Here is a 22330-nt window from a genome sequence, read left to right on the forward strand (position 1 = left end):
GCCTGTATATCTCATTTCCCAGTTACATGTAAAATAATAATAATAAAAATAAAAATGATAATAATATGTATATATATATATATATTTTTTTAAACATTTTATTTTAAATCTTTGAATTCAACATTCTTTCCCTTCCTCCCTTGTCACCAACCCTCACTGGAAAGATAAATAATTCAGTATAGGTTGTACATGTGTAGCTATACAAAACATTTCCATACTGGATATATTGTGAAAGAATGACTACATTTCCCTAAATCCTAGCCCACCCCCCCGAGTTTTCTATTGTCTACTTTGATAGTGTCCCTTTTCAAAAGTGGGTGCTTCCAACTTCCCTCCCTGCCCAGCCTGCCTTCCTTTCCATTATCCCTCCTCTCCTCCCCTTCCTCTTTACTCTCCTGTAGAGTGAGATACCCTATTTAGTGTGTATGTAATTCCCGCCCTAAGCCAAATTCAATGAGAATAAGGTCAATTCATTCCCGTTTGCCTTCCGGTTCTTACCCTCCATTGTAACAATTTTCCTTTGCCTCTTATGAGATTTTTTATTTTATTATGAGATAATTTACCCCATACTGTTTCTCCCCATCTCTTCTCATTATATTCCTCTCTCACCTTTTAATTTCACCTTTTAAGTATCATCCCTACCTCTATTCAATTGCTACTGTGTCCTCTGTGTATATATGCCTATAGATATATATATATATACACACACTCACATATGTATTCATATGCCCATATAACCTATATAGACATATATCTGTACGTATACACACACACACACACACATATATATATACATACATACATACATACACATATACATTTCTATTCCCTTCAACTCTCATACGGAAAATGTTTCATTAGTTACAATTATCACTTTTTTCATTGTAGGGATATAAAGAATTCAAATTTGATAAGTTCTTTATGATTTCTTTTCCTTATTTATCTTCTCATGCTTCTCTTGCTTCTTGTATCTGTCAAATTATCTATTCAACTCTGGATTTTTCATCAAGAATTCCTGAAAATTCTCTATTCCACTGAATGACCATATTTTCCCCTGAAACATGATACTCAGTTTTTCTGGGTAGGTGATTCTTGGTTTTAATCCCAGCTCCTTTGACCTCTGGAATCATATTCCAAGCCTTTCGATCCCTCAGTGTAGAAGCTTGCCAGGTCCTGAATTATGCTGATTGTGTTTCCACAATACTGGAATTGTTTCTCCCTGGCTGCTTGTAATACTTTCTCCTTGATCTGTGAACTCCAGAACCTGGCTAAAATATTCCTAGCAGTTTTCTTTTGGGGAGCTTTTTGAGAAGGTGATTGATGCATTCTTTCAACATCTATTTTGCCCTCTGGTTCTAAAACATTGAGGAAATTTTCCTTGTGAATTTCTTGAAGGATGATTTCTAGGATCTTTTTTTGATCAGGTAGTCCAGTAATTTTTAAAATATCTCTCCTGGATCTATTTTCTAGGTCAGTGGTTTTCCCAAAGTGATATTTCACATTGCCTTCTATTTTTTCATTTGTTTGGATCTGTCAATAGTATCTTGATTTCTCATAAAGTCACTAGTTTCCATTTGCTCCAATCTAATTCTGAAGGATTGATTCTCTTCAGTGAGCTTTTTAAATTCTTTTTCCATCTGGCAAATTCAGCTTTTTAAGGCATTCTTCTCCTCATTGGCTTTTTGAGCCTGTTTTTCCATCTGAGTTAGTCTTTTTTTAAGTGTTATTTTCTTCAGTCAGGTTGTTGACTCTCATTTCCTAATTTTCTTGCATTGTTCTCATTTCTCTTCCCAATTTTTTCCCCACTTCTCTGAGTTGGTTTTCCAAATCCTTTTAAAGCTTTTAAATGGCCTATAACCAGCTCATATTTTTCTTGGAACCTTCCTTGCAAGCATACCAATTTCACTGTCTTCCTCCTATTCCATGCTTTGCTCCTTTTTTGTCCACAAAATATGAGTGTAATGTTGAATTGCTCTGTTTGCTTTGCTTCCTTTGCTTGCTCATGTTGCCACTCAATCACTTGACTTTTGAGCCTTTTGCCACAGTAGAACTCTACTACCATAAGTGGGAGCTTTATCCCAAATACTGGGGTTTTCACAGCTGCTGGAGCTATTAGTTGGATGCCCTATCTGAAGCCTCTACACATTCTGGCAAACTGTTCATGCACCTCAGGACCTCCACCCTAGACATCAATCCAGATCCAAGTAGGATAAAGCAAGATCAATTACCCCTCAGACTGGTCACTTGGTCCCCCTACTATCTGCAGACCAGGAGCTCTGAAGCAGCTACATGGCAGATGGCTGCAAGGCCTAGGAGAGTCAACTGCTTCTCATCCTGGGGGTAAAGGCCAGACCTCACTCCTGAATTACCAGGTACCAAAGTCCACACTGCACTGACTTCTCACTTTGTCCTTAATATCTATGGGTTGATAATTCTGGAAACCACCACAGCTGATGGTGATCTGAAGTCCCTCCATCTGGGGGAGCTGGGATTAAGACCATCCAGGGGGATGGTCAGGCCACCCTGAGGCTAAAACCTTGGGCTCAAGTGGGGCTGGGCTTGCCTCCCAGAGCACTGACCCGGTCGCTTCCTGCCAGCCTGTCCTCAGTGAGAGGTTAGCTTCTCTGTGTCATTTTGTGGGTTCTCTGGCTCCACAGTTTGTCTAGAGTCATTTTTTACATGAATTGGAGGAGGTGGGAGTTGGAGCTGCCTGGACTATAATTTTATAGATTTTGCCAGTCTAATATATGTGAAGTTGTACCTCAATGTAGTTTTAATTTGCATTACTCCAATGATGATTCAGAATATTTTGTTTTTTCGTATGGTTATAGATATCTTCAATACTTCATCTGAAAACTGACTTCACATTTTTTGATCACTTGTCAGCTGGGGAATTGTTATTTTTGTTGTTATTTTTATAAATTTGGCTTATATTAAGAAGATAAACCTTTATCAGAGAAACTTGTTGCTATTTTTTCACAATTATGATTCCTAACTGTATTTTTTTAGTTTATTTTTAGTTTAAAACATTCATTTTCACAGAATTTTGAGTTACAAACTTTCTCCCAGTCTTTATCCTAACCACCACCCCAAAACAGCAATCCCACCGAATATCACCTTCCCCAATCAGTTCTCTCCTATATTTTCCCACATGCCCCCTCAGTCTTTCCAGTAGGGCAAGATGGATGTCCATATCCCAGTGCCGGTATATCTTATTTCCCAGTTTCATGTAAAATAACAATGATAATAATATATTTTTAAACATTTGATTTTAAAACTTTGAATTCCAGATTCTTTCCCTTATTCCCTCCTCACTCACCCTTACTGGGAAGATAAGCAATTCAATAAGGCTTGTATATATGTAGATACACAAAACATTTCCATAGTGGATATATTGTGAAAGACTTGACTATATTTCCCTCCATCTTATCACATCCCCCACTTGTTCTATTCTTTATTTTGACCCTGTCTCTTTACAAAAGTGTGTGCTTCTAAATACCTTCCCTGCCCAATCTGCTTTCCCATCTATAATCCCCTTATCCCCTACTTTCATGTAGGGTAAGATATCCAATTTAGAGTGCATGTTATTCCCTCCTTAAGCCAAATTCAATGAGAGTAAAGTTGACCCATTCCCATTTGCCTTCTTGTTCTTCCCCTCCATTGTAATAGTTTTCCCTTGCCTCTTTCATGTGAGATAATTTACCCCATTCTGTCTCTCCCTACCTCCTCTCAGTATATTCCTCTCTTACCTCTTAGTTTTATTTTTTTAGGTGTCACTACTTCCTATTCAATTGATCATGTGCCCTCTGTCCATGTATACATGTACACATATATACACACACTCACATGTGCATTCTTATGCACATATACCCTCCTATATAGACATATATATATATACATATATATGTATACAAAAATATACATTTATATTCCCCTCAACTATCCTCATACTGAGAAAAGTTTAATAAGTTACAATTATAGTTTTTCCATGTAGAAATGTAAATAGTTCAACTTTCATAAGTTCCTTATGCTTCTCTTGATTTTTGTATCTGAATGTCAAATTTTCTTTTCAACTCTGGTTTTTTGATCAAGAATGCTTGAAAGTCCTCTTTTTCATTGAATGACCACATTTTTCCTTGAAACATGATACTTAGTTTTGCTGGGTGGATGATTCTTGGTTTTAATCCTAGCTCCTTTGACCTACAGAATATCAAATTCCAAGCCCTGTGGTCCCTTAATGTAGAAGCTGCTAGGTCTTGTGTTTTCCTGATTGTGTTTCCATAATACTCAAATTTCTTCCTAGCTACTTGGAATATTTTCTACATGACCCAAAAACTGTGGAATTTGGTTATAATATTCCTAGGAGTTTTCTTTTGGGGATCTTTTTCAAGAGGTGATTGGTGAATTTTTCCATTTTCTATTTTGCCCTCTGGTTCTAGAATATCAGGGCAATTTTCCTTGAGAATTTCTTGAAGGATGATTTCTAGGCCTTTATTTGGTTATGGCTTTCAGGCAATCCAATAATTTTTAAATTATCTCTCCTGGATCTATTTTCCAGGTCGGCCATTTTTCCAATGAGATATTTCTCATCTCCTATTTTGTTTTCATTTGTTTGGATCTGTTTAATAGTATCTTGATTTCTCATTAAACCATTAGCTTCCATTTTTTCCAATGTAATTTTGAAGGAATGATTCTCTATAGTGAGCTTTTGAAATTCCTTTTCCATCTGGTAAATTCAGCTTTTTAAGGCATTCTTCTCCAAATTGCCTTTTTTGAACCTCTTTTGCCATTTGAGTTTGTCTATTTTTAAGGTATTATTTTCTTCAATCAGGTTGGTGACTTGCTTTTCATGATTTTCTTGCATCATTCACATTTTTCTTCCCAATTTTTCCTCCCCTTCTAGTACTTGATTTTCAAAATCTTTCCTGAGTTTCTGCATGGCCTATAATCAGTTTATATTTTTCTTGGAAGCTTTTGATGAAGGAGCTTGATGCAGGAGTTCTGACTTCTTTGACTTCCTCCAGATCCATGCTTTGATCCTTTTTGTCCCCCAAAAAGGAATCTAAGATTTGATTGCTTGCTTGCTTTTCTTCCTCTGCCTTCTCATGTTTCCAGTGAATTACTTGACTTTTGAGCTCTTTGCCAGAGTAGATCTCTGCTTCCAAAGAGAAGCTTTGTCCCAAATTGCTGGGGTTTTCTCAAATGCTGGAGCTATTAGTTGTGTGCCCTCTCTGCAACCCCTATAAGCTCTGGCCCACTTGCCACACACCCCAGGACCTCTACCCAAGACAGTGATTCAGATCCAAGCAGGTTAAAGCAAGAGCAATTACCTTGTGAATGGTTGCTTGGTCCCCTTACAATCTTCAGGCCAGGGGCTGCAAAGCCATCACACCTCTGCTGCTTTCTTGCCCTGGTGGCAGAGGCTGGACCATGATCTCCCTTCAAGTTCAGTTCCAACAGAGTTCCACACTGACCTTTTACTTGCTCTTTGGCATTTATGGGTTGATAAGTCTGGAAACTGCAACAGCTACCTGTGATTAACTCTCCCAAACTCTGCTCCAGCTTCTGCTTGTTGGGGCTGCCTTGGGGCTAAAACTGATGGCTCATGTGGGCCTGGGCTTGGCTCCCAGTTCATTGGGACAGATCCTTCCTGTAAGCCTGCCAGGCTGACTTCACTGGGGTATTTTTTTCTCTCACTTTGTGGGTTCTGTAGCTCTAAAATTTGTTTAGAGTCATATTTTATGGCTATTTGAGGAGGTTATGAGGGAGGCTTATGGAGTTTTTCTGCTTCTATGCTGCCATTTTAGTTCCACCCCCCCTTCCTAACTGTATTTCTTTGCATTTTATCTCCCCCTTATTCCTTCTATTCTCCCTCTACTTTCACCTTGTCCCTTCTCAGAAGTGTTTTGCTTCTGAATATTGTCTCCCCCATCTGCCCTCTCTTCTATGAGCACCTATACCCATCGCTTATCCCCTTCCCCTCCTACCTTATTGTAGGGTAAGAAAGATTTCTATACCCAATTCAGTGTGTATGTTATTCCCTCTCTGAGCCAATTCCAAAGAGAGAATATTCAAGCACTCCCCCAGTACTTCCCCCATCTTTCCCTACACTGAAATAGCTCTTTCTTGCTTCTTTTATGTGAGATAATTCTATCTTTCCTTTTCCCCAGTGCATTCCTCTTTCTTATCCCCAATTTTTTTTAAATATATCATCTGATCATATTCAACTCATATCTGTTCCCACTCTACATATATACCTCCTAACTGCCGTAATTATGAAAGTTTTTATGAGTTACAAGTATCATCTTTCCATTTATGGATGTAAGTAATTTAAACTTATTAAGCCCTTTATTATTTCTCTTTTCTGTTTATCTTTTTGTGCTCTGTTGAGTCTTGTATTTGAAAATTCAGTTTTCTATTCAGCTCTAGTCTTTTCATCAGGAATGCTCAAAAGCCCTCTATTTCACTGAATTCCAATTTTCCCCTAGGAAGGATTGTACTCAGTTTTTTCTGGGGAAGTGATTCTTGGTTCTAATTCTAACTCAATTGCTCTCCAGAATATCATATCCCAAACCATACAATAATTTAATGAAGAAGCTGCTAATTCTTGCATTATCCTTACTGTGTCTTCATGATATTTAAAATGTTTCTTCCTGGCTGCTTTCAATATTTTTTTGTTTTGTTTTGTTTTTGAAGGGGGGAAAGCAGTGCAATTGGGGGTGGCTTCCACAAGGTCACAAAGCTAGTAAGTATTAAGTGTCTGAGGCTGGATTCGAACTCAGGTCTTCCTGATTCCAGGGCTGGTACTCTATTCACTGCTCCGCCTAGCTGCCCCTCAATGTTTTATCTTGACCCCAAAGTTCTGTAATTTGACTATAATTCTCCTGGGAGTTTTCTTTTTGAAATCTCCTAGATCAGTGGATTCTCTAAATTTCTATTTTACCTTCTGGTTCTACAACATCAGGACAGTTTTCTTTGATAATTTCTTGATAGATCATGTCCAGGCTCTTTTTTTTTTATCATGGCTTTCAGGTAGTCCAATAATTTTTAAGTTACGTCTCCTGGATCAATTTTCCAAGTGAGTTGTTTTTCCAATAAGATATTACACATTGTCTTCTCTTTTTTCATTCTTTTGGTTTTTAAATTATTTCTTGATGTCTCATGGAGTCATTAGCTCCCACTTGCTCAATTCTAACTTTTCAGCAATTATTTTCTTCAGTGAGATTTTGTACCTCTTTTTCATTTGGTGAATTTTTAAGGCACTATTTTCTTCACTAAGGCTTTTCACCTCCTTTTCCATTTGGTCAAATCTGCTACTTAAGAAATTCTTCTCTTTGGTGAATTTTTATATCTTTTTCCACTTAGTCAATTCTGCTTTTCAAGGCACTCTTCTCCTCATTGGATATTTGCACCTTTTTTTTTTTTTATCATTTTCCTATTCTGCTTTTTAAAGTGTTACTTTCTTTAGCTTTTTTGAGGGGGTGCCTCCTTTACCAAGCTATTTACTAATTTCTAATAGTTTTCTTTCCTCACTCTCATTTCTCTTCCAAATTTTTCTTCTACCTCTATTAATTTATTGTAAAAATCCTTTTTGAGCCCTTCCATGGCCTGAGACCAATTCACAATGTAGGAGCTTTGACTTTTTTTTATTTTCTGAGTGTGGGTTATTCTCCCCATAGTAACTTTCTATGTTCAGAATTTATTTGGTTTTTTTGTTTGGTTTTTTGCTCATTTTCCTAGTCTCTTTCTTGACTTTTAACTCTTTGTTGAAGTAAAGCCCTGCTTCCAGGGAGGAAGGTGCACTGATCACAAGCTTTAGGGATTTTGTCCAACTATTTTCAGAGATGCTTCTAGGAACTTGTAAGTTTTCAGTTTTTCAAGGTGGTATGATCTAAGGGGAGGTGTGTTTACTACCCTTCTAGCCTGCACTCTGGTCTATGAGTTACCATGACTACTGTTTCCTGTCCTGGAAGAGCGATAAGGGCCTCTGCAAGTTCTGGTGTGAAAGTGTTCTTCCTCATCCTGGGACTGAGGATCTGAGAATGGCCAAAGCAAAAGAGTCCTGTGCTCAGTGCCAGTCTCCAATCTCCTTCTGACTAAGTTATTCAAACCCCTTACTGTCTGTGGACTGACAACTCTAGAAGCAGCCACTGCAGCTGCTTATTCATTCACTCCCAAGCCCTGTTCTTGGTCTATATTACTGCAGCCTGCATTGTACTGTACTCTCCTCTCACCTGGCAAACTGTTAAGTTATAGTGGGCTGGAAAACTGTTTTACCCCCATTATTTTGTGGATTTTGTCACTCCAAGATTTGTTTTAGGGCATTACTGAAAGTTCTTTGAAGGGGTTTGGGGGAGAGCTGAGGCAAGTTCCTACCTTCTCTCTTCATTTTCATTCTGCCCCTACCCCCCAAATCTGCGATTTTCTTGGCAATACTCTAAGTACTTTGACATTTTCTTCTACAATTTATTTACAGAGGAATAAACTTAGGCAAACAGGGTTAAGTGACTTGCAAGAGTCACACAGCTAGCAACTGTCTAAGGCTAAATTCAAACTCAGGAAGATAAGTCTATCTGATTCCAGGTCTAGCCTTCTATCCCACAGCACCACTCAGCTATCCATGAACATTCCTTTAATTTCCCTTAACTTCTGTTTCTTTGCTGCCATAAAAAGAGGTGAGACATTTTATATATATATGTATGTATGTATGTATGTATGTATATATGCATGTATGTGTGTGTGTGTGTATTCCTTCTCTGGAATAATTTGGATAAGAATAAGGTTAAAACTATGCACCATCTACTCCCCTATCTTCCTCTCAATTAAAAAAAAGTTACTTTACACTTCTTTTATGTGAGCTATTTTCCCCCTATTCTATTTTCCCTTCTTTCTTCTGCCAGTGCATGCCTCTTTCTCATGCACTCATTTTCTCTTTTAGATGTCATATTCAATTTATACCCATGACCTCTAAGTATACTCCTTATAATTACCTTAATAATGATAAAGTTATTAGGGATTACTAATATTCCCCTCAATTAAAAAAGTTACTTTACACTTCTTTTATGTGAGCTATTTTCCCCCCTATTCTATTTTCCCTTCTTTCTTCTGCCACTGCATTCCTCTTTCTCATGCACTCATTTTCTCTTTTAGATGTCATTCCATCATATTCAATTTAGACCCATGACCTCTAAGTATACTCCTTATAATTACCTTAATAATTATAAAGTTATTAGGGATTACTAATATCTTCCTATGTAGGAATGTAAAAAGTTTAATCTTATTCAATTCCTTGCTGCTTCTCTTTCATATTTACCTTTATATGCTTCTCTTGAGTCTTGTATTTGAGTGTCAAATTTCCTATTCAGCTCTGGTCTTTTCATTAATTTTCTGGAATGCTTGGAAGTCCTCTATTTAATTAAATATCCATTTTTTTCCTCTGAAGGCTTATATTCAGTTTTTATGGGTACTTGATTCTGGGTTGTGATCCTAGCTCCTTTGCCTTCCAGAATATCATATTCTAAGCCTTCTAATGCCCTTTAATATCAAAGTTACTAAATCTTATTTTATCCAGATTGTGCCTTTATGATATATAAATTGTTTCTGGATTCTTGCAATATTTTCTCCTTAACCAGAGAGTACTATAGTTTGACTACAATATTCTTAGGAGTTTTTGTTTGGGGATCTTTTTCTATAAGTGACTGGTGGGATTCTTTAAATTTCCATTTTACCCTCTCATTCTAGGACATCAAGGCAGTCTCCCTTGACAAATTTTTGAAAGATGAAATCCAGGCTCTTTTTAAATCATAGCTTTTAGGTAGTTTAATAATTCTTAAATTATCTCTCCTTAATCTATTTTTAAGTAAGTTTTTTTCCTAAAGAGTTATTTCACATTTTCTTTTACTATTTCTTCATTCTTTTTATTGTTTCTTGATGTCTCATGGAGTCATTAGCTTCCACTTGCCCAATTATAATTTTTAAGGTATTATTTTCTTCAGTGAGACTTTTTACCTCCTTTTCCATTTGATCAATTCAAATTTTAAGGAGTTCTTATATTCAGTGAATGTTTGTACATCTTTTCCATGTGGTCAATTCTGCTTTTTAAGCAATTGTTCTCTTCAGTGGATTTTTTTTCCACTTTTTTAATTCTCCTTTTTAAGGTGGTTGTTTTCTTCAGTAGATTTTGTGCCTCTTTTGCCATTTGGCTTATTCTTTTTTTTAAGGTATTAATTTGTTCAGTAATATTTTGGGGAGTCCTTTATCAAGCTGTTGTCTTTTTTCATCATTTTATTATATTGCTATAATTTTTTTTCTGATTTTTCCCTCTACTTCTCTTATTTACTTTTAAAATTCCTTGTTGAGCTCTTCCAAGAATTATTTATTTTCTTTTTTTTTGTCTGAAACCAATTTACATTTTTCTTTGAGGCTTTGGATGCAGCAGCTTTGACTTTGTTGTCTTCTTCCGATTTTGTGTTTTGATCTTCCCTGTAACCAGAGTAACTTTCTATGGTCAGCTTCCTTTTTTGTTTGTTTGTTTGCTCATTCTTCTAGCCCCTTTTTTGAGTTTTAACTTTATATTAAAGTTCTTCTCTGCTCTGGGCTTGAGGGGTTTCTTTCCCGAGCTTGAAGTGTTTTTGTGTAGCTGTTTTCAAAGCTATTTCTGAGGATCTTTAAATTTTAAGTTCTTCCAAGTTGGTATGATATATGGAGAGATGTGTTTACTTCTCTTCTGGCTTGTGCTTTGTTCTATTCCACATTGGAACTGTAATCAGGGTGCCTCTCCTTGGCAGTCACCAGCTCTAGTGTGATATTGCCCCTTTTGCTATAGACTGCCTAGATCCATGTGTGGGCAATGCAACAGAGTCCTACACCAAGTAACAGCAAATATAAATTTTCAGTCTCCTTCTGACCAGTTGTCCCTTACCATCGGTGAACTCAGAGCTCCAAAAGCCACTGTTGTCAATTCAGTTGTGCCCAAAGCAGTACAGAAAGGTAGTACAAACCTTTCCTAGAAAAATTTTCACCTCATCCTTTTGTGGGTTCTGCTGTTAGAGAATTCATTTTGATGTGTTATTTTAAAATGTGTGTAGACAAATTTGAAAGAGTTCAGGAGGCAAATCTGTTTCTTTTCTCTACCATCTTCATTCTGCCTCTAGAGATTATTAAGGGGGGGAGGCAGGGAGGAAGCTAGAATAGAGATACTTATGAGGTTAAAACAACTACAAAAAATAAGATCTATTAAGATATTTCTTTCTAAATGTGAGCAAGGAGATAATGGTAAAAGAAAAGTATAGATAGGATAAATATTGGTGGCGAAATAGGCTTGAACCACACACTAAATTATACAGCTTGCCCTCCCAAACTACCTTCAGGTAAATTATTGTTTCTTGTAAGACTAAGTTGCAGAATGGGACATTGCATAAAAATGGGCAAGGAAAATCAGATATAGAAGGGGATGGATGATGTACTCTGAACAAGAAAAATTATTCTTGTAATTTCTCAAGAAAAAGAAGAGCTCCAAGAGAAGAGACAAAGAAGCAAAGGGAATGATTGAAGAAATTAGGGTGAATTTACAAAATAAAACTAAAGTAACTAAAATGCCCATACTTTTTGATCCTGAGAGTCTACTAGTAAGCTAATAAGCCAAGGAGGCCATTAATAAAAGAAAGTTATCATATACATCATATTTATAAAAGTACTTACTACAATAACAAATAAGTGAGAAAAATAGATGTTCATTCTCTGTGGAAAGACTAAAGATATTGTGGTACATTAATTTAATAAAAGATCACTGTGCTATAAGAAATGTTGGGGATTGGGACTATTTCTCATACTAGCTATGTGACTGTAGCTCTCTTCCCTCCTCACTTCACATCACTCAGATGTCTTTCCAAATTATCTCTTCCATTACCCTTCTCTCTCATGAAAAGGTGGCTCTGTTCTTTGCTATGGCACTTTTATAAGTATCTGTGATACATTTTAATGATTTTCCTAGCATTTCATATCACTTTACTGTATTTGTCAGCAAATTCTCTCTTTGTAGTCTTCAATTATTCCCTGTCTCCTAGTTTCTTCCCTGAGGCCTACAAACATACCTATATACCTCGATCTCTTAAAAATCCTTCCTTTGCTAGCTATTTTCCTTTATGTCTTTTCCCCTTAGTTCTTTGAGGAAGCCAAGTATAATCAATACCTCCACTTGGTTTTCTATCACTAAATTCTAAATTCTCTGCAATTTGGCTTTGAAATATCATAATTCTACCAAATCTTCTCTCTCCTAATTCACCAAAGATCTTTCTTTAAAATAAAATTTTAATCATATACTTTGTTTTGACAACATTTAAATTTGTCCCTGCATTTCTCCTCCCTCATTCTTTCCAGAGAGTCATTCCATAAAACAAATAATATTTTTAAAGGAAGAATGTTTTTTTAAATAACAGAATTAATCAATATATAGAACAAGTCTGAAAAATTATGCAATGTTCCACTCTGGTGGAGTTCCAACCTCTGAAAAGAAATGGATTATATTAATCTTTAAAGAACAAATAGTACCAATAAAGATACAATTTTTTCTCAGACATTGAGAAAGAAAATACTCAGCATACTCAATGAAATATAGTCCTAGCCCCCAAATCAGGGAAAGATAAAGCAAAGAATGATATATCAATATCATTAATTCTTTGTGGTCCTGCTTATTATGTTTACTTTCGATTGTTTTGTTGTTTTTGTTTTGCATTTACATTGTAGTCATTGTTTTCTTGTTTCTACTTTGTTTATTCTGCATCAGTTTATTGAAGTCTTCCCTTTATTCATAATATTCTACATTTCTTATAGCACAAATGGTTTCAAATTTTTTTTTTCAATGAAGCATGAGGTTCTTAGCTGAAATGTTTTGGGGGAGAAGGCACAGTGGGTGCCTTGAAGGGAGGTTAAAAACTTTGGATTAACCATCATGACAAGTGGGAGGGTGAGTCTATTAGGAATGTGTAAAAGGATTGCGTTATTGAAATGAGGACCAAGTTAAGATTATATAATATTTATTTGTTGCAAAGATGGAACACTGTACACAGATGGAACAATAGAAAGGTAGAATCAGATAAAAGGAATTTCTGAATTAATGAACATGGAAGTGGAATGCTTCTTCCTGGATGAATGAAATCTGATACACCAGATATTTTTCTAGTTGTGAAAAAGTTCTCAACACATCTGCTTCTTTTGCTTTTCTTTTTATCAGATCTGTGTAGAAATTATAATTTTAGGGGCAGCTAGGTAGCACAGTGAACAGAGCACTGGCCTTGGAGTCAGGAGGACCTGAGTTGAAATCCTACCTCAGACACACTTACCGGCTGTGTGACCTTCGGCAAGTCACTTAATCCCAATTGCCTTGCCTTCTCCCCTACCCCCTAAAAAAAGAAAACAAAAGAAATTGTAATTTTAGCTATCTACCATTGTAGATCTACTTTTTAAAATTCTAGAGAAGGAAATATGTAAGATTTTCTCTCTTTGCTGTGGAAATACACTCAGGATGTATTTCAGTCTGCAAATCTCTGAAAAAAAAAAGATTGTCTTCCACTTGTTTTCTTTCCCCATAAAACAAGATTATTTTTTAAAATCAAAAATAAGGTTGGAAACCTGGCTTTACTAATGACTGGATAACTACTCCTATATATAAGAGCTAATATTTCTCATAAGTCCAATCAGAATTGATATGAATTTAGGTCCATGGTAAACTAATTAACAATTTATTAAACACCAATATAAAAAAGACATCTGAATATATGACAATTAAGAATTTGCATTATCAATTTCTGATAATAAATTATACAAATCATACTTGTATGATTAAATTCATTTTATTTACCTTTGTAGCTTATCTTTGAAGGTATTCGAGGTCCTGGTATAGAAGGTGATATTGCCATTGATGATGTATCAATTTCAGAAGGAGAATGTGCAAAACAAGATCTAACTACAAAAAGTAAGTGGCACTTACACCCAAGGAATTGGTTTGAAGAGGATATGTGTGTATGTATTTATGTGTATATATATGTATATATGTATATTTACATGTATATATGCATATATACATAGTATATTTATAACATAATATTAAGTCATAAACTTTATACTGCTTTACAATTCACCTAATTATTTTAATAAATTTGGAATAAAATAGTTTATAAACATATTTTTCCTCTCATAAATAATATTTTATTTTCCCCAGTTACATATAAAAAACATTAAAAAAAATAAGTTCCAAATTCTCTACCCCCTCCTTGAAACAGTGAGCAATCTGATATAGTTTATACGTGTGCAATTCATATAAAACATATTTCCATAGTCAATATGTGGAAGAAAACACGAATTAAAAAAAGGTGAAAAATAGCATGCTTTGATCTGCAGCCAGATTCCATCAGTTATTTCATTAGAGGTGGCTAGCAGCTTTGGTCATGAGTTAAAGTTATATTTTTCAAATCCAAAAACAATTTAGAGAAGATGGAGAAATGTTACTTGTTATAGTAGAAAATTCTGTTATCAAGAAAAATTAAAAAAAATATTTTGGCTTGAAAGTATAGCTCTATTAAAAATATTTTAATAGATTTCAGTCATCTAGGCAAAGTGCAAATAAATTTGGAATTAAATACATAGCTATGAGTCCATAATTATCTCATTTAACTAATTCATTAATGAAACAATTTGCCCCTATCTCCATATATAAAATATTATTGATGACCTGTGGATGATCAGATGTTTGAAATAATAATAAGATATGTTAGAAACATAGGTTCATAGGATATACATATATATATACACATATGTGTACATATGTATATATATTTAATTTTGAACTGACAGCTTTAGATATATACATATATACAAACATATTAATTCTTTTATAATTTCCCAATATATACCTATATACTTCTCAAAGAGAGCCACACATTGTAGCAAAGAATAAAAAAGCAGAAAGGGAACAGTTCAAAAAAATTAGACAATAATCTTTTTTTTTAATCACCATTATATGGAGAATTCTACATCTAGACTTTGCTGTTACTGCAAAGATCTTAAAGATCAAGCTTGGTCTGTATGATTTCACAACATTGATTTTCATTTTTGTTATTGTTCTTTCCATCATTGTAGTCAGATACATTTTTTTTCTTCTTCTGCCTACTTCATTTTGTATTAGTCCATATAACTCTAACCAAACTTCTCTGTATTCTTCATGTTCATCACTTCCTACAGTGCAGTAATTTTCTTTTTCTTTTTTTTTCTTTTTTGGGGGGTCACTTGGGGTTAAGTGACTTGCCCAAGGTCAAGTGAAGTAATTTTCAATTATAATTGTTTATCACAAATTGTTTAAACATTTCCCAATCTATGGGCAACTGTTTTGTTCTAGTTCTTTGCTACTATAAAAAGTACTGCAACGTGTGTTTTGGTGAGTTTTTTTGGTGTGTTTGTTATGAGATCTTTATTTTTATCAGTGACATCCTTGGATTGTATGTTTAGTATTGGGAGAACTTGGTCAAAAAAATTGGGATAATTCGTTTGGATATTTCAGTGACTTTCTTAGCATAATTACCTAAATAAATAGCTATACTTCAGGTTAACTTTCTAAATAGAAATAATAAAAGATGATCCATAAACATTTTAATATGTCTACATAATCACCAAAAAAGTCAATTTAGAATGAGTCAGATGTCCTACCACTCCAGATATTTGGCATTACTATATCCATGGTGAAAAAATATTAATTAAATTGACAAAGTTCTTTGACATATTGTTTGCTAAAGGCTGAGGTGGTCTATATCATGAAACATTTTGACTAAAAACTGCAAGTAGTTTTCAATGGGACTGAGAGAAATATTTCAAACAGTACAATAAGCTGGAATTTCATCCTGGATCAGGCCATTTCTTTTTTTTTTAATTTAAAATTTGATACTCATGACCAGATGAATCAGTCTTTTCCTCTCTGAAGTTTTTCTGCTCCTTAGTCTCCTTTGATGGACCTTCATTTATGTCATACTCCTTAACTATAGCTTTACCTCAAGGTTCTGTTAAAGTTCTTTTATCTTTTCTCTACAGGTACTCTGATGGGATGATCTCATCATGAACCATGGGCTCAATTATCATCTCTATGCAGATGACACCCAAAGTTATATATAATCCATATAAATAATCCAATCAGAGTCTCTTTCTTGAGCTCTAATCCCACTTGTGAATTCCACTGCCTATTGGACATTTCAACTCTGTCTTTCATAAGCATCTCAATCTCAACATTTCCAAAAAGAATCCATTATCTTTCTCAAAAAAGCTAACCTTTTCCCAAAATTCCCTTTTACCATCACAAGCACTGGCATTCTTCCATCCACACTACTTTGAAATCTCAGTGTTGTATTTGACTACTCACTCTCACTATTTAATTAAAAGAAAAACACTTTGAGTTTAGGGGGAAAAAAAACATCTTAAAATTTGCTGAATAACCTGGTTATGTTTGCAGTATTCGTTTATTTCATTACTAATTATTTAGTTTGCAATATTAGATCAAATAATTAATTTTGAAATGATCACATGTAATCAAACATGCTTAGAGAATTTATAGTCATATAAAACATGGTAATTGATTCCAGTCCAGTGGGAATATGCAGCGAAAATTCAAACAATTAAACTACCTTAAGGAATTTATTTTTTATACTAATTCTAATTCTAAAATGGATAGTTTCCCAATGGCTTAGCAATTTAGAATAATAATTTGCAGTATTCTCAAAGATGAAGTTTCACAGTCAAGATTATTAAGCATAAATTCAAAGTTTAGTTAGCAATATCAGAATAATTCAGTTTAAAAGATGGGAAGAGCTCACAGAGTGAAAAATCATTTCCCTAAACTACTTAATGCCATTTTGACCACTCCCTCTAAGGAATCTTCTTTCCATTTGGTTAAAAATGAGCTCAAGAAGTACTCCCATTAAGTGAAATAATTAAAAACTTCCTTCTCTTTGTGATCATTACCCTAATAACTTCAGGGTAGAGTCCCTTCCTGGTTGAATAGAATCAGGAGACATAGGGTGGGTTAGAAACTGGCTTAACATTTGATAAGAATGATATCAAATGATATTGTTTTTCTTAGAAGTTTGATTAAAAGTAATAATAAGGCTTTTTCATTCATGTAAATCTAGAAATGGCTTTAGACTAAAGAAATAGTTACTTCTTAATATTTCCTTAAAAAAGGAGGGGGGTGAGGAAGCAAGGGTAGAGAACTTACTGTGTTTCTACATCATTCACCAACAAATTCAAAAAATTGTCAATTCTTACATCTATTTTCACATTTCTCATAAAAATACCTCATCATGCCATTCACACAGGCCCTACCTAATTTAGGCTCTCATTCCTTTTTTTTCCACACAGAAAAAGAACTAGGACTCTAACTCCTACCTCAGATAAGAGAAGAAATCACTTTCCACTTTACCATGCTACTCTAGGCTTTTTCATGTTTATTTCTGTTCAATTAATCTAGCAACTTATCAATTTATTAATAATGGGTTTGCATTACTTTTCCCTACAAATATGTCTACTACAAAAGAAGCCTACTGAAAATAGTGATTTAATCCCAGAGTTTAGCATAGTGCCTGACTCATAGTACATGCTTAATAGATGTTTATTAATAAATTGAAATGGAAAATGGCAGTTTTCTATTATGAAAAGACTAGTGTAGTGGATTTAGAGTCAAATGCTATTTATATGATGTTAGGCAAGTCATGTAATTTTTCTGGGCCTCATTTAGCTCATATATGTAAGAAGAATGGGCTAGTTGATCTTTAAGATCCATTCTAGATCCAATCCCTATTTGAAATAATTAGGTACTGTGACAAGTCATCAGGCCATGGGGAAGAGGGATTGAGGAAAGTTGGGCCTTATCATGTCTTTCAAATTGTTTCACCTGTTATTGCCTAATTTATCTAAGATATTTAACATTCCCATAAGCACCCCACCCTCACCAGCCACCCCAGGAAAAAACAGAAACACCTGAAATTTAGATATCAAGTTAAACTTAGACCCACTCCAGTTTATAGCCTCTTCCACAGGAGTTGAAAGATGACAATCCTCCCCTTCCCCCCAAGACGCTGAACCTATCAGCCACACAGGGGGAAAGATTAGATTCAGTCTCAGCTCAGATACCCCTTCAATACCCCTATGGTGAACCCCCTTACCCATCTACCACCTACTATCATTGGTCCTATTGGTTCTTCTGTCTCCCCTATTCCTATAATAACAATTCACTAGCCATTTAGGAAAAAAATTGCTCCTCCTAAATCTCCTCATGTTTTCTCACCCTCATCCCTTTCAGTGCTACCTCATCCATGTCCCAGTCTAACCCTAATCACAACTTCCACTGTGCCTTCTGGAATTCCTATTTCATAATGACCAAACTTCCTTCATCTTGGACTTCTTTCACATTCTTTCCATATTAGCTTTCTGACACTGTGCTTCTCTATGACAGTGCATCCCTAGAAATCCTTTCTTTATTATGCCTTGTCTTACACTCTCTTTTTCACATTGGCCATAGAGCAGAAGTCTGAATATTCCTTTCCCTCAGGTTTCCAAACTTTCTCTTTAGCCCCTTTCCTGAGAAACCTTTCTTCCTTTAAAGTCCACTCAATCAAAATTTACTATCCAATCAAAATTATGAAAACATACCGACTGCCAGGTTATTCTTCCTCTTTTCCCAAGGAGTTCAGCACCTAGTTCACAATCTTCTTTGTAACTTCAGTCAATTGGTAAACATTTTAAAAACAAATAGTATATGTCAGGAATACTGCTAAGCACTAAACACTGCCCTCAATTTTACAATCGTATGGAGTAGACAACATGAAAACAGATATATAGAACACAAACAGAATAAATAGGTACAGAGGGAAAGCACCTATAATTAAGAAGGTTTGGAAAAGGCTTCCTGTACAAAGTGGGATTTTGAATGAGACTTAAATGAAGTCAAAGAAGACAGTGGTCAGAGCAGAGGAGGGAGACCATTCCAGGCAAGGGGAACAGTCAGAGAGAATGTCCAGAATTGAAGGATGAAGTATCTTATTCATGAAACAGCCAGAAGGCCAATAGCAAGTAGGATTGTGAAAGAAATCTGGAAAGGTTGGAGGGAGCCAGGTTATGAAGGGCCTTGAATGCCAAATGGAGCATTTTGTATTTGCTCCTTTAGGAAATAAGACATTGGAGTTTTTTGAGTAGAATAGTAACATGATTAAACTTATATTTTAGGGAAACCACTTTAGTGGCTGAATGGAGGACAGGTTGGAGTGGGAAGAGACTTGAGGCAGGTAACACTAACAGACTATGGAAATAATCAAGGCACAAAATGATAAGGGCCTGCACTAGACTGGTGGTAGTGTCAGAGAAGAGAAGAGGATATATTTGAAATCTGTTTCAAAGGGAAAATTGAGAGGTCTTGGCCCACAGCCAAGGTGAGAGATAGTGAGGAATACAAGATGACTACTAAGTAGAAGGCCTGAAGATAGGAGGGTGGTGTTTCCTTTTACAGTAATAGGGGAGGTAAGAGGAAACAGTCTTTTTCAGGGAGATAATGAGTTATATTTTGAACATACTGAGTTTATGAGGCTTACTGGACATCTGGTTGATTGTGGGAGTGCTCTGTGGTTGAGGTTTGGCTGGGTACAATCCATGACATGAAAAGTGGGCTAAGGATTCAAGAGAGGAGGACAGTGTAGAGTTAAATTGTTTCACTAAGGAGTCAATACAGGGGGAAAAAAGACAGTGTCTAAGGCAGGGGAGATGGCATGGGAAAGAAGTGAAAGGTCCAGAGACTGGAAGTTATGGTGCAGATGAAGAGTAGAATTATGTAAGATAAGGCAGAAGGAGAGGTGAAAAGCCAATAGATTTTGATCAAATATAAGGGGATTTAATAATTCTTGAACATGGAAGTAGTATATTTGTTGCTGATGGTACATCAAATCTTCGTATGTAGCTAAGGTAGGGTACAGGAGTAGCTCGTGGGAGGTGAGTAGACTGCGGAACTGAGCGATTAGGGCATTTGAGAGAAAGTCAACATGTATACTGAATTTGTATAGATGATAGCAGGTGTAAGATGGGAGTAAAATAATAATAAGGTATCAAACTCATTGAGAAAGAAAAGAGAACAACCTGACAATCCATAGACAACAGTTACATTGATTTTGATTGGGTGGTAAATATGAATAGCATGAATCTCAAATGAAGATAGGTTATTGAGTGATAGGAGAACAAGGAATGGCAATGGGGAACAAGAGGTATTCCAACTCCCCTATTTTTACCAGTGAACCAAAGAGGATAAATGAAAGGATAGCCAGTACTAAAAAGAGTGGTCAAGGATTATGTGCCATCAGGGTGAAGCCAGGTTTTAGTAAAAGCTATGAGATGGAAGGAATGGACAGGGAAAAAATTTAAGCTGAAGGGAAGTTTGTTGTCTATGGAACAACCATTTCAGAGGGCACAAATGGAAGAGTTGATGAAGTTAGGATGAAATTTTAGAACAGGAGGATTGAGGATGATTGAACTAGATGATAGGAGGTGAGGAATAGGGTTTAGATGATGATCTACAGGAGTTCAGAGTTACTGGATTCATGCATATGCTCCCTCAAAATCCCTACCCTTTAATTTCTTCAACCTCCATCAGTCATATAATCTATTTCATTATAGTTCTCTTCAGTCACCTATTGGGATAGTCACATACCAGATATTGTCATTTCCCACAAGAGTTCCACTTCCCTAAATAGAAACTATGACATTCCTCTATCTGATCATGAACTACTATAATTCTACAACTCTATTTTCTTGTCACTGATCTTATACCTCACCCCTTCACCATCACCATGATCTCCTATAGAAATATTCCTATAGGGATTTCTCATCCATATTTTTTTTCACAATTGTCTCTCTCTAACTTCAACCCAATTGTTACTTTTAAATATTCTATACTGAGTTCTGTTCTTGAATCCCTTGTCCCATCACTACTTTTCTCTTGAGACAACTTAGGTGGCACAGGTGCAACTAGCCTTAGGCCTGGAGTAATGAAAAACTGAGGTAAAATATGACTTCAGAAACTTACTAGCTTTGTTACATTGGGAAAGTAAATTAACTTTAGTTTGTATCAATTTTCTCAACTGTAAAGTGAGACAACACTCTATCTCCCAGGGTTGTTATAAGGATCAAATTAATAGCATTTGTAAAATATTTAGCATATTTCCCAGCACATAGTAAGCACCATATTAATGCTAGCCATCCTCCTGCTCCTCTTCCTCCTTCTCTTCCTTCTTTCTATTATTTTATCAATATTTTTTATTCTTATCAAATCTTACAGGACTAATGAATGAAACTAGAGAAAAACATACAAACCGGGGCGGCCAGGTAGCACAGCGAGTAAGAGCACCGGCTCCAGTGTTGAGAACACCTGGAGATCGAATCTCGGGCTCAGACACTTAGCACCCACCCAGTAACACCTGGCCGTGTAACCTTGAGCAAGTTACTTAACCCCAATTGCTTAGGGGCGGCCAGGTGGCTCAGCGAGTAAGAGCACCAGCTCCAGTGTCAGGACGACCTGGATCAAATCTGGGCTCAGATACTCAGCACCACACCCAGAGATAATAACTGGCCGTGTAACCTTGAGCAAGTTACTTAACCCCAATTGCTTAAAAAAAGAAAAACATACAAACCTTCTGACTGGACACACTACAATTCAAATATTCAACCTCAACTGGATTCTCATTGCATCCAGATACACTTTTATTCCTCCCTGATTCCCACACTTAATTCCCCTGAAGTTATTTCAAACCCTTTTTTTCCCTCCTTAAGTCCTTCAAGCCTCTTCTTAACGACCTTGTTTCTTACTTTATTGAAAAAATCAACAACCCTCTCTTCTTATTCTCCTTATCTCAAAACTCATCATCTCTCAATCAATCTCTCCTATTTTCCTCCAGTCTCTTACAAGGCTAACCCTTGTATATGATCCCCTATTCTACCTTACTCCCATCCCTTGTCATTTCTCTCTCTCTCCCACTCTTCCTCTCTCTCTGTCTCTCTCTTTTTCCCCTTCCCTCTTTTTTTCTCTTTTAACTTCAACCTCTCTTCATTGCCTTTAAACATGTCCAAGTCCCCCTTATCTTCATTCTTAAAAAAAAAACCTTCCCTACACCTTGCTGTCTCCTGAAGCCATCATCCTATATCTTTTTTTTCCCTTTTCTCAGACAAACTCCTTTTAAAAAGGAACTGTCTACATTCTTTGTCTCCATTTCCTCTTTAATAATCTGGCTTTGTAATCTGGCTTCCAACCCCATCA

General features: G+C 35.8%; 1 protein-coding gene across 1 annotated transcript in view; it reads left to right on the top strand.

Annotated features, from left to right (window-relative positions):
• Window positions 1-22330, top strand: part of MDGA2 (MAM domain containing glycosylphosphatidylinositol anchor 2) — a 990863-nt gene that overhangs the window by 962966 nt on the left and 5567 nt on the right. The window contains exon 16 of the mRNA XM_069082199.1: window positions 13867-13972. Within this exon, the coding sequence (XP_068938300.1) occupies window positions 13867-13972 (106 nt within the window). The remainder of the gene's footprint in view (window positions 1-13866; window positions 13973-22330) is intronic.

Source organism: Petaurus breviceps, unplaced genomic scaffold (genome assembly GCF_028583685.1).
Source record: "Petaurus breviceps papuanus isolate PSGF00001 unplaced genomic scaffold, PetGlider_PUasm1.0 164, whole genome shotgun sequence".
Lineage (NCBI taxonomy): Eukaryota > Metazoa > Chordata > Mammalia > Diprotodontia > Petauridae > Petaurus > Petaurus breviceps.